This window comes from Mauremys reevesii, linkage group 1 (genome assembly GCF_016161935.1).
Source record: "Mauremys reevesii isolate NIE-2019 linkage group 1, ASM1616193v1, whole genome shotgun sequence".
Classification (NCBI taxonomy): domain Eukaryota; kingdom Metazoa; phylum Chordata; order Testudines; family Geoemydidae; genus Mauremys; species Mauremys reevesii.
This window is the reverse complement of record NC_052623.1, coordinates 223,395,590-223,408,875: the sequence shown is the minus strand read 5'-3', so window position 1 is coordinate 223,408,875 and position 13,286 is coordinate 223,395,590. Positions and strand designations below refer to the sequence as shown.

General features: G+C 46.5%; 1 protein-coding gene across 1 annotated transcript in view; it reads right to left on the bottom strand.

Moving 5' to 3' along the window:
* Positions 1–13,286, bottom strand: part of LOC120371715 (deleted in malignant brain tumors 1 protein-like) — a 106,070-nt gene that overhangs the window by 13,834 nt on the left and 78,950 nt on the right. The window contains exon 7 of the mRNA XM_039487877.1: positions 12,298–12,612. Within this exon, the coding sequence (XP_039343811.1) occupies positions 12,298–12,612 (315 nt within the window). The remainder of the gene's footprint in view (positions 1–12,297; positions 12,613–13,286) is intronic.

Genomic DNA, 13,286 nt, shown 5'->3' with positions numbered 1-13,286 from the left:
GCACTCAAACTGAATGCCAGACATGTACTTGCCTGTGAAACCTTCATTAGTCCCTTTTGTCACTGTGCTTGCAGGTTCATTGTCCGGAACATGAACCTGGCAAACGCGTGGTTGGTGTTGCAAAAACACAAACATTCATGAGAAGTGCTAGGCACTGGCACTTGCATAAACACATTCCAGAAGAGTAATACCAGAAGACCCTGATACAGGGTTATGGTGTAAACATACTCCCCAAAGATGATGAAAGGGAAAAAATTACTCACTCCTAAAGATAAGGTCAGGATGACAGGGTGATGGATAGAGATGTTTTGATCAAACTAACATGGACAAGGTGGTAACTAGCCACGGCAGAGGGTAACTTGATTTTATCACAGTGTAAAAGTCAGGTCATGGGGACGGGGGAAGGTCTTTTTCTAGCCTCGGGGACGGGTGGGGAAGAGGAAAGTCTCACCACTCACTGAGCCAAGTCCATTGTAAGGGGCATAGAGGTGCCAGTGTAACTGTAGACATTGATCCGCGTGTGACGGCTTGGATCACAGAAACCCTCTTGGGAGCTGCTACCCAATTGCCAAAACTACTTCTACCCCTGACTTCCCTGCCAGCTCAGGGCCACAGCACCCTGTGTTGCTGAGCCAGACACTCCCATCGGCTCCAACACAGACCCAGGGTCTGAATTACTTGCCCCAAAGCTGCAGGTTTACCTTAAAGCAGCTGACAGAAGTGTTCCTGTCTTTAACACTCAGAGGCCCAACTCCCAATGGGGTCTAATGCAAATAAATCTGGTTTACCCTGTGTAAAACTTATGCAGAGTAAACTCATAAATTGTTCACTCTCTATATCACTGTTAGAGACATGTGCACAGATACTGCCACTGGTCAATTAGCGAAAGAGAATGCTACGCCATTGTGTACACCCTGGAAAAGCTATGCTACCAGAAAAAAGCTACCAGAATTAACTGGTTAAAATTGTCCTTGAAATGTGAAAAATCTTGTAGTTTTTACATAATTAGTAGTATATGTAAAGGTGCATGTGTTTTATTAATCTGTTTATTCTAAAGTTCTAGGAAGAAATCACAGCCAGTGCGATCCAACACTGTCCGAGATATGGAGGGCGTGTCATAAACAGATAGTTAAGGGTTAATGCCTCTTTTATCTGTAAAGGGTTAAGAATGTCACCTAGCCTAGCTGACACCTGACCAGAGGAACCAATGGGGGGAGAGAAGGTTTCAAAAAGAAGGAGGGAAGTTCCCTTTGTCATAGTCAGTTTCAGTTTTGGCCGGAGTAGAAAAGATCAAGGAACCAGCCTCTTATCAGAGTAGTAAGTATTAGAAAAGAATAAATAGGTTTATGGGGTTTTTTTGTGTGTGACTTTGTCTTTTTTGCATTAGAGCAATAATCAAATTGGGGATTCTTTTGTGTACTAAATTTTTGCCCAGGGGGACATCATCTGTGTTTTGAATCTGTTGTCTGTGAGAGTAGCTTGTATGCTAATCTCTCCCAGAGGTTTTTTTTTTTCTTTTACCTTTCTTTTTTTTTAATTAAAGCCTTTTTTTAAGAACCTGATTAATTTTCCCTTGTTTTTAGATCCAAAGGGATTGGATCTGGACTCACCAGGGATTGGTGGGGGGAAAAAAAGGGGGGGATGAGTAATTCTTCCTTGTTTTAAGATCCAAGGAGTTTGGATCAGTGTTCACCAGGTAATTGGTGGAGGAGTCTCTCAAGGCTACCAAGGGAGGGAAAGATTTTTTTGGGGAAGACAGAGTTTCCCAAATGATTCAAATATGTGGGTGGTGGCAGCATACTGATCTAAACTGGTAATTAAGCTTAGGGGTTCTAATGCAGGTCCCCACATCTATACCCTAAAGTTCAGAGTGGGAGTGGAACCTATGACAGGGAGCGTGTCATAAACATACAGCTAAGGGTAGCATAAAATCCCTCCTTACCTGTAAGAAGCTCAGATAACTTGGTTGACACCTGACCAGAAGGACCAATGGGGAAAGAAGATACTTTCAAATTGGGGGGGAAGGCTTTGTTTTGTGCTCTGTGGCTGTTCTCTCAGGAGACAAAGGGAGAGACCAAGGGTTTGTCTACACTACAAAATTAGGTTGATTTTATAGAAGTCAATTTTATACAGTCTATTGCGTATGTCCACACTAAGCACATTAAGTCAGCAGAGTGCATCCTCACTACCGCGACTACCATCGACTTACAGAGCAGTGCACTGTGGGTAACTATCTCACAGTTCCCGCAGTCTCTGATGCTCATTGGAATTCTGGGTTAAGCTCCCAATGCCTGATGGGGCAAAAACTTTGTTGAGGGTGGTTCTGGGTACATGTCTTCAGGCCCCCTTCCCTCCCTCCTTCTGGCAGACAATCATTTCACGCCTATTTTCTGGGGTCCTGTCCGCTGGAATCTCTCAGCCTGCTGCCTGCCTGGATGATCGGAACCCCAGGCAGGCAGTGGCCTGAGCAGGGCCAGCGGACAGAGCCTCAGACCGGCAGCGGGGTGAGTGGCTCAGCTCGCTGCCGGTCTCGGGCTCCATCCCTTGGCTCCTGCCAGCTGGGGTCCCACTCAGTCCCGCTCAGCTGGCAGACCTCAGTGAGGTCGATCAGGGGGGCCTGGACAGACATGGCTATCCTTAAAGCACTGAATGGGAATGACTCCAGGTCATTCTCTTCTTTAAGTTTCGTCTCATGGAGATTCAGTCCTGCCTGGAATATCATGCAAGCTGGAGGCTTCTGCCTCAGGCTGCTCTCCCAGCCGGCAGCACCGCACGGTCAAACCTACCCCTATTATTTAACTCATAATTGATATAATTCAAAGTAAAATTTCACAGCGCGGTCTGTTCTAAGACTAAAAATGCAGAAGGGGAGTCAGAAAAAGGAACAGTAACCTATTTCCACACAGTTTCAAACCAGGGATGTTTCACATATTAGGTGTGCACGATAACCACTACACTATGGGGCTTCTCTTTTTTTGCTGCAGACTTTGCCGAATGCACAGGAATGTTTTCTCTAGCTACAGAAGCTACCTAATGCAATGTCACAAAGCGGTCATGCCCCTGCCAAAGGCTGACATAGAGTGCATGTGACATAGCGACCTGGCTCGGGCAGGATCACTAGCGAGGCATGATACTTTTGCCGTTAATCAAACACAGCAATTCTTTCCTGGCCTCTGCCACTGAATGCCTCCATGCATTATGCTGTGCCCTATCAGTGCGGGAGGACTACATGAGCTCAGAAAATGTCATTGTAAGCGTGTTTTTTTCGCCTTCTAATCTGCAATAACCTCAGGGACGGAGTTGATAGGAGGAGTGTAGAAACATTCTGGGGGGATTGCATGGTCACCTGTGCTGCTGAGTGCTCCTGAGTTCACCATGCTGGCCAAACAAGAAATGAAATTCAAAAGTTCTCGAGGCTTTTCCTGTGTACCTGGCTAGTGCATCTGAGTTCAAAGTGCTGTCCAGAGAGATTATAATGGAGCGCTCTGGATAGCTCCTGGAGGCCAATATCATTGAATTGCGTCCACACTACCCCAAATTAGACCCAGCGATGTCAATTTCAGCGCCAATCCCCTCGTCGAGGTGACATAATGCTGGGGCCCCAGTTCATACCTCAAGCAGCGTCCTGGGCTGGATCCTGACTGCCCCAGGGGGCAGTAACCAGCCTTTTTGTTCTGCCGCTGGGTGCGGTGGGGCAGGGAGCCGGCTAAGTAGGGAGCGTGTTCCCATTGCTCTCCCGTGGGTAGCAGTCACCTCGACCCCTCAGAGGGGAATCAGTAGCGCGGCCCTTCCCCAGCTGCAGAGGACGGGTCACTCCTCCTCGGCTTGTCCCCGCCGCTCTCCCGTGGTCAGCGGCCACCGCACACTCCCCAGGCAGGAGCCGGTAGTGCGGCCCTGCTCCGGCTGCAGAGGATGGGGAGGACATGGTGCCTGGGCGGGCAGCTCCTCCTTGGCTTGTCCCCGCCGCTGCAAGCCAAGGAGTGGCCCGTCCTCTGCAGCCAGGGCAGGGCTGCACTACTGGCTTCCATCTGGGAGGGTGTGTGGGGGGGTGGCCGCTGACCGCGGGAGAGTGGCATGAACAAGCCGAGGAGGAGCGGCCTGTCCTCTGCAGCCAGGGTAGGGCCGTGCTACCGGCTCCTCCTAGGGGTGGGGGGTGGGATGGCCGCTGATCGCAGAAGAGCAGTGGGAGCCAGTAGCGTGTCCCTTCCCCAGCTGCAGAGGACAGGCCGCTCCTCCTCGGCTTGTCCCTGCCACTCTCCCATGGTCAGTGGTCACCCCAACCCCCCAGGCGGGAGCCGGTAGCGCCTCTGCTCCGGTTGCAGAGGATGGGGTGAACATGATGCCCGGGCAGGCCACTCCTCCTTGGCTTGTCCCTGCATCTGACTCCTCCTCCTCCTCCCCTCTGTGCTGCCTCCTGCCGGAGGAGGGGAGAGGGGAGCAGAGCGACAGCCCGGGCTGAGCCCAGCTCGTGCCGGGGCCAAGGCGAAGACCAAGGATGAGCAGGGCTGGGATCCAGCAGCAGCCCCAACCCCTGGCCCTGGGACTGGCGGTGACAGGAGATGAATCCACCTTGGGCCAGGTCCGCAGCAAGGTAAGATTTGGGCTGGGTGGGAGGGTCCTCAGGATGCCTGGGGAGCTTCTGCCTGCTGGAGCCCCAGAGGCTGCTGCCTCCCTCCCCAGCCCCTCGCAGAACTCCAGTGCCTGGAGTCTGCTTCTGCCTCCCCTCCTGCAGGGGGCGAGTGACCTGGCAAAGAGGGGCAGCATCTGTCCTGCAAGCCCAGCACCTCTTCCTTGGCTCCTCCAACTCCAGAGCTCTCTCCATTGCATGTCCCTCGGGCTCCCAGCTGGGTGGCCTCAGTGCTGGGAAACGCCAGCAGGGCTGGGTCCAGTGTGTATCCGAGTTCGTGGGGAGCTCTCTCGCCCCAATGACTAGTGCCTTAGCTACAGCAAGTACAGTAGTGCAATAGGAGTGTGATGTGAAAAATATGTCACATTGTGACACGGTCACTCAAATCACGATTATGTGTGTGTACTGTGCTGCCCTATTAGCACCATTTGTGCTAATTTCCATTTTGCGTTGGTGCCAGTGGTCATAGGGCTAAAATGCCAGGACAAAAACAAAAATGACTTTCCAGTGCTGCTTACCGGCAACAAAGAGAGAAACGGCAAAAAGAATTAGAAAAACTATCTTGTACTTCAAAAAAGTATTTTTAAAAAGTTGACAATCAAGGAGAAAGCTCTAAGCAATACATTGAGGGTGATTATTCATCAACTGATGAAGACCGATCGAACCAAAGATTACCTTTATCAACTGATAAAGATGAACAACATTCTAACCAAAGATTATCTTCGCAAACTGATAAAGACGAACAATCACAATCCAAAGATTTACTACTTCAGCTGAAGAGTCCAGAAATGAAGAACTGTTATCCAAATCTAAAACTGAAGAACAATTATTGGAAGGTGGAGAGACTGACATAGGATCAGATCCAAGTACATGGCCAACAATAAAATTACTGATACAATGCGAATTATTATTGTGAAGGTCCTTCAAAACTAAATCCTACATTTGAATATCCATTTAATGAGTCGAATCGTTGATTTATGCCATCTAGTATGAAGAAAAAAATGAAAAATTAATAGATCATGGTTAGTGTATTCACAGACCAAAGATGTAGTTTTTTGTTTTTGCTTCAAACTGCAAACTGTTACTTGAACATTCTTCTGACAACTGCAGGTTTTAGTGACTGGCGAAATTTGCATCAGCATTTAAAAGAACATGAAACATCAAAAAATCATTTACGCTCATTGACAAATTGGATTGAGCTGTCAATCAGATTACGTTCTTGTGTAACAATAGATGTGGTACAGCAACGTCAGCTAAATTCAGAAATTCTACGTTGGCAAGCGGTGTTGGAACATTTACTGGCAATCATTAATTTCCTAGCCAAACAGTGCCTCGCATTCTGTGGATCTTTTGATATTTTATATGAGAATAGCAATGGAAATTTCTTAAAATTGGTTTAGTTATTGGCAAAATTTGATAATGTTATGGCTGAGCATGTATGAAGAGTGAAAGATGGAGAGATTCACACCCATTATTTGGGTAAAAATACACAAAATGAGATAATAGAATTAATTTCTAATGGTGTGCGTAATGAAATTTTATTGAATTTGAAACATGCCAAATATTACTCAATTATAGTTGATTGTACTCAAGATCTGAGCAAAATTGAGCAAATGTCAATAGTTTTACGATTTCTGAAAACTGATGAAAATGCAGAAGTGAAAATTTGTGAACACTTTATAGAATTTATACCAGTGAACAAAACTACTGGGAAAGCCGTCACAGATGTAATTCTGCAGAGATTGGAACACTATGGAATACCTTTAGAAAATATGCATGGTCCAGGGGACCATAACGGTTCAAACATGCGAGGACAACATGCAGGTGTACAGGAAAGAATATTGAATTTAAACAATCAAGTTTTTTTCATTCCTTGCCATGCGCATTTGCTCAGTCTGGTTGTCAGTGATGCCGCCAAATCATCTAAAGATGTTGTTTCATATTTTAGCACAGTGCAAGCAATTTACAACTTTTTTAGTGCTTCCACAAACTGTTGGGCAGTCTTGAAGAAGCATCTTGAACAAAAACTCACACTTAAACCTCTAAGTCAAACTAGATGCTGTTAGGATATAGCTATTCAGGCCTGTCTGGCCTATACTTTAAGAATTTAGGTGTATTCTTATCACTTAGCTAGTTATAAAGGTATAAAAGAAAGAATCAAAATCATTGTCTATCTGTGTAAGGGCTTTCTCTCACTGTGACAGTCTGAGGCCCTGTTTAGTCATATTGAAATAAGGCAATCCGGGGCTGTTAGGAAGGTGATCCGATCTATCGCCTCCAGAGAAAGGAAAGAGCCTAGAACATGTAAAAGGAAATTTAGTTTGATAGTTTTCTGTCTGGTAAGAACTCACTTATCAATAGACACAGCTGGAAAACCCTTATGTCTGTATAGATGTAGTTGTGAAATCCTCACTTCTGTATTGTTTTGTATGTTTATTTGCATGGTCTCTGTCTGGTTCTGTGATTGTTTCTGTCTGCTGTATAATTAATTTTGCTGGGTGTAAACTAATTAAGGCGGTGGGATATAATTGGTTAGCTAATCATGTTACAATATGTTAGGATTGGTTAGGTAAATTTTAGTAGAATGATTGGTTAAAGTATAGCTAAGAATATTACTATATAAATTAGGGGCAAACAGGAAGTAAGTTGGGAATCGAAAATACGGAAAAAGGAACTTGGATTTAAGCTTGCTGGAAGTTCACCCCAATAAACATTGAATTGTTTGCAGGGCGGATTTGACCTGGGAATGTTGCAGGGAGGATACATTTTGGGATGAGAGTAAATCTACCTGAGCTGTAACCTGAGCCAGAACGGGGGCTGGGAGAATTCACACCTTCTGCCTGGGAGACTGAACAAAGGACAGGGGAAAGAGAGGAGGGGGAAGAGAGCTGCTAGAGGGATTTTTAGTTCAGTTTGGGCTGGGTGGTGCAATGCAGGGAACCCCAAGCTGGGGTCTAAGCTCCCTGAAGGACTTGATTGAGGGGTTCTGGTTGTACCTACACGCTCTGCTTGGGACTGCGTTCCCGTCATCTAATAAACCTTCTGTTTAACTGGCTGGCGGAGAGTCACAGTGAATGTCAGGAAGAGGGGTGCAGGGCCCTGACTCCCCCACACTCTGTGACAGCGCACAGTACTGATAATGCTGCTGACATTGATGCAGTAGAATTGTATGATTAATTAATAGCTTTATCTGAGCTAATGAGTCCTAAAACTTCTCCTCTAAAAGTATTCAAATTTATAGCAAGAAATGGTTTTTTCACTCCAAAGACTGCTATATCATTACACATTCATTTAACATTACCAGTATCAGTGGCTTCTGGTGAGCGCAGTTTCTCAAAACTGAAATTACTAAAAAATTATTTGAGATCCACCATGTCTCAAAATCGTGTCAGGACTTGCATTAATTTCAGTTGAAAGTACTATTGCAAAAAATTTAGATTTCCCTGGCTTATTAAAAGACTACACAAGTATAAAAACCAGAAAAATTCAGTTCATATACATTCTTTTAATTTATGAGAAACTGGAAGACACTAACGTTTTTCATTACAGTGTATAGTTGAACTCAAATTGTTTGTAATTGTGTTTTTGTTAAAATTAAATGTTAAAATTACACTAGTAGGAAATTGTTTTATTTCACTAACTATAAATTCTGTTTTTATTTTTTTTTTTTAATTTTAAACAGTCAAAACAAAACTGCAAAGTGCAAATGTGTAAAAGCCAAAAAAAAGGGAGGCGGGGGGAGAATTTTTTTTGCTTGGGGCAGCAAAAAAACTAGAGCCGGCCCAGGCTCCCAGGGTCTGTGGCTCTTGGGCAGCCTCGCCATGCAGACTGCCTTGGACTGGGGACCCCTGGGCTTCCAGACTCCTGGGCCAGCTCGTGGCCCAAATAGCCCACTGGCCTGGGAATCTCGAAGCTCTGGGGTCCCCGGTCTGAGGCAGTCTGCAACACAGGGCTGCCTCAGAGCTGCAGACCCTGGGAATCGGGATCCCATCTCAGGATTTCTAAATTCCCTGCAGTGGATCTGGGAGCTGAGCCCTGGTTAAAGCTGGGACTCCTGTCTCCATGGCAGGGTTGCCCTGGAGCTGCAGACTATAGAACACCAGGGTCTCTGGTGCTGGGGCAGTCTACATGGTTCAGCTATCCCAGAGCAGCTGACCTGAGAAGACTGGGGTACCTGGCACCAAGGAAGTTGGCATGGCAGAGCTGGCTGGAGTCCCCCGTCCCCCCAAAGAGAGCTGGCACTTAACCATGCAGGTTTCTGCCACAACACTGCCTGTGGTCTGGAGAAAGTTCATTGCACCCAACTCACTTTCATGGGAAATGTCGAGTTCAACAAACCAGCATTTTCCAATGAAGCTCCATTTTGTTGGATAATTTCTGACCAGGGATGTGATTTTACCTCTGTGTACAGCATGGTGAGACCGATACTGCATCCAGCTGTGCTGTCCACATTTTAAGAAGGATATTAAAAAAAAAAATAGAAAGGGTGCAGATATAGAAGCTCTTTACACCAATATTCTACATGAGGATGGACTACAAGCTGTCAAGAACAGTATCCCTGATAAGGCCACGGCACACCTGGTGGCTGAGCTTTGTGACTTTGTCCTCACCCACAACCATTTCAGATTTGGGGACAACTTATACCTTCAAGTCAGCGGCACTGCTATGGGTACCCGCATGGCCCCACAGTATGCTAACATTTTTATGGCTGACGTAGAACAAGTCTTCCTCAGCTCTCATCCCCTAGTGCCCTACCTCTACTTGCACTACACTGATGACATCTTCATCATATGGACCCATGGGAAGGAGGCCCTTGAAGATTCCACCAGGATTTCAACAATTTCTACCCCACCATCAACCTCAGCCTGGACCAGTCCACACAAGAAATCCACTTCCTAGACACTACAGTGCATATAAGTGATGGTCACATAAACACCATCCTTTACCGAAAACCTACTGACCGCTACACTTACGTACATGCCTCCAGCTTCCATCCAGGAGCCATCACACGATCCATTGTCTATAGCCAAGCCCTAAGATACAACCAAATTTGCTGCAATCCCTCAGACAGATACAAACACCTACAAGATCTTTATCAAGCATTCTTAAAACTACAGTACCCACCTGGGGAAGTGAGGAAACAGACTGACAGAGCGAGACGGGTACCCAGAAGTCACCTACTACAGGACAGGCCCAACAAGAAAAATAACAGATCAGCACAGGCCATCATGTACAATCCCCAGCTAAAACCTCTCCAGCACATAATCAACAATCTACAACCTATCCTGGAAAATGATCCCTCACTCTCACAGACTTCGGGAGACAGGCCAGTGCTTGCTTACAGACAGCCCCCCAACCTGAAACAAATACTCACCAGCAACTACACACCACACCACAGAAACACTAACCCAGGAAACAATCCCTGCAACAAACCTCGTTGACTATTCTGTCACCCCATATCTACTCTAGTGAAACCATCAGAGGACCCAGACATATCAGCGGCTCATTCACCTGCATGTCTACTAATGTTATATATGCCATCATATGCCAGCAATGCCCCTCTGCCATGTACATTGGCCAAACTACATGAAAGAATAAATAGACACAAATCGGACATCAGGAATGGTAACATACAAAAGCCAGTAGGGGAACACTTTAATCTTCCTGGACATTCTATAACAGATTTAAAAGTAGCTATACTTGAACAAAAAAACCTTCAGAAACAGACTTCAAAGAAAAACTGCAGAACTAAAATCCATTTGCAAATTTAACACCATTAATTTGGGCTTGAATAGGGACTGGGAGTGACTGGCTCACTACAAAAGCAGCTTTGCCTCTCCTGGAATTGACACCTCCTCATCAATTATTAGGAGTGGACCACATAAACCCTGATTGAATTGGCCCTGTCAACACTGGTTCTCCGCTTGTGAGGTAACTCCCTTCTCTTCATATGTCAGCATAATAATGCCTGCATCTGTAACTTTCACTCCATGCATCTGAAGAAGTAGGTTTTTTACCCATGAAAGCTTATGCCCAAATAAATCTGCTTGTCTTTAAGGTGCCACCGGACTCTGTGTTGTTTTTGTGGATACAGACTAACCCGGCTACCCTCCATACTCAGGACCCATATGTAAATCTGTGGTAGAGATCATCCTCAAATGGAGGAATCACTGATGATGATGATGATGATGATGATGATGCAACCAATGAGACTGTGGGTCTACAGACAACAGCCTCTTTCACTGTGCATCCCTGATTCACTCCCTGGGCACCGTCCAGCCTGTGCAATGACTGAGGCAGATATCTGGGCAGAGGAGAATGTTTTGGCAAAGTTTGGTATTAATCCAACCAGAAATGAAAAGTGAAAGTTGGATGAGAAGGAATTGAGAGGGACAAGATGGCTGAGGTAATATCTTTATTGGACCCACTCTTGTTGGTGAGAGAGACAAGCTTCTGAGCTTATACACAGCTCTTCTCTGTAAGCGCTAAAGCTTTTCTGTCTCCCACAGAAGAGGGTCAAATAAAAGCTATTACCTCACCCACCTTGTCACTGATATCCTGGGACTAACACGCTGACAGCAACACTGTATGTAAGAAGACAACTGTCACTTTTTGGAAAGTTTTCTAGTATTCTGTCAGTACAGCATCTCTCAAAAATCGCTTGGTGCAGAAACGTCTCTGTTACAATATGTGTTTGTTCTCAGTCTAGTGCACAGGGCTGGTTGGTAGATAGCTGGCTGGTTACTTCTGGAATAATTCTGATTAGGCCCAATCCTGAGTCCTTTATCCTGCTTCTACTCAGTCTGTACAAAGCAAATTCACATTATACTCAATAGCTGCCTGCCTGAGTAAGGAACCTTGGGTTTGGCACTAGGAGCTGGCCCTGTACCTCTACCCAGGGAAGACGGGGATTATTGACGATATTATTCTTACTAAATATTAAAAAGAGAGAAATTAAAAATAAAACATGCAATGGATCTGTAGCTGTAATGTTAACTATTGAGTCACAACAAATGACTCCATAATATGATATTCCTGTGCTGTGTAGGGTGGAGGTATATTTTTGGCTGAGCTCTCTGTGCTACGCTAGATCTACAGGGGGGCAGAGATTGTGACATTTTCTATTACTGGTTGGTCCAAACTGTGAGAAGTAACAGAGCAGACAGGGGAGTGCTCGCGGCTAAATCTAATTCTGGCCAAGCTGGGAGAATCTGCCCATTCCTCGGTCACCCTATGAGGGTGGCAAAGGGGCTACACAAATGCCCCCGCTGCTGTACGTCTAGGGTTGGGTGTCTGGGTCTGGATTTCAGCATGAGGGTAATGTTTTCAAAGGTGCCTCAGTGACTTAAGAGCCTAAGTGACATTTTCCTTTTCCATTTTCTCTCCTATCTGCATTTTTAGACACATTCAGAGGGAAAGGAAAAGGAAATATGTGGCACTGAAGCAACTGGAGATGAGATAATGAAAACACTTTACAGTCACACAGGGGGATCCTTAGTGGCCAGTGACATGAACAGTAATAATTTTAGCTCAGTAATTACAATCATTACAGGACTTGCTCTGACTTTTGTTTATTTCTCGTTAGGGTCACAGGCACACAATGCCCTCTGGGTTCAAACCCTTTTGTCTCAGGGGATTTGCCTTTCAGGACTGAGCTGGCTGATTCTTACCTGAACAGGTCACTCCGGCATCCTCTCCATGACCGCAGTTATGCACTTCCCATCCCTCGTTCCTGCAGTGCCAGAGAGCAGACTCGGTACCATCACAGGCAACTTCATCCAGCCAAATTGGTCCAGATCCTGCTCCGAAATGAGCTTCGACAGGGGCACTGACAGCAGCTCCACAACCCAACTGCTTACAAACAACCTCAGCATCTGCCATGTCCCAGCGATCACTACACACCGTCCCCCACTGATCCTGGTGTTTAACCTCCACTCTCCCGGCACAGGGGCTGCCTCCATCCACCAGCCTCAGCTCATCAGCACCTGCAAAGAGAGACACAGAGCAGGGTCAGAGCACCAAGGAGCCCCCTCCCCAGGGTTATCGTAGCAGAGTCCATGCCCGGCAGCAGGGATCCGAGCCCAGAGCTATGAGAATGGGACACGTCCAGAGCTGCCTCATGGCTCCACCTGATCCTGTCTCAGGGCCTCACACTCGGGGCTGCCAGTGCTGCAGCTCTCGCCATTTTATGCCCAATCTGTCGATTTTGCCTGTTTTTACCTGTCCCACAATAAGATGATAAAGGTGCCAACTCACGAAGTTTCCCTTATTCCAAATGGTGCCATCTCCTGTCACTGTCACTGAGGCCGAAGCCAGCAAGATGCCGCCATCTCCTTACAGTCTGTCAGTGTGTGGGAGTGAGGTCGCCCTGAGTAAAGCTGGCTGTCACTTCCCACTAAAGCCTGCAGGGAACATGGCTGTCTCTGTGTGGCTGGGGGGGCTGGAGAGGACCCAGGGACCGTGATGGGCAGCAGAGACCCTGTGAAAGGAAGATGAGGAGAGTGAGGGGAGCAGGGCACTGGGGGGACAGGAGGCAGATTCAAGGGTTGCAAGGGAATGGGGTAAAGACAATGAGTTGGCCAGAGGGAGGGGTGGGGAGGGGGTTCTGGAGCAAGGGGAGAAAAGAGGGCGTGAAAAGGAGAGAGTCTGTAGCAGGGGG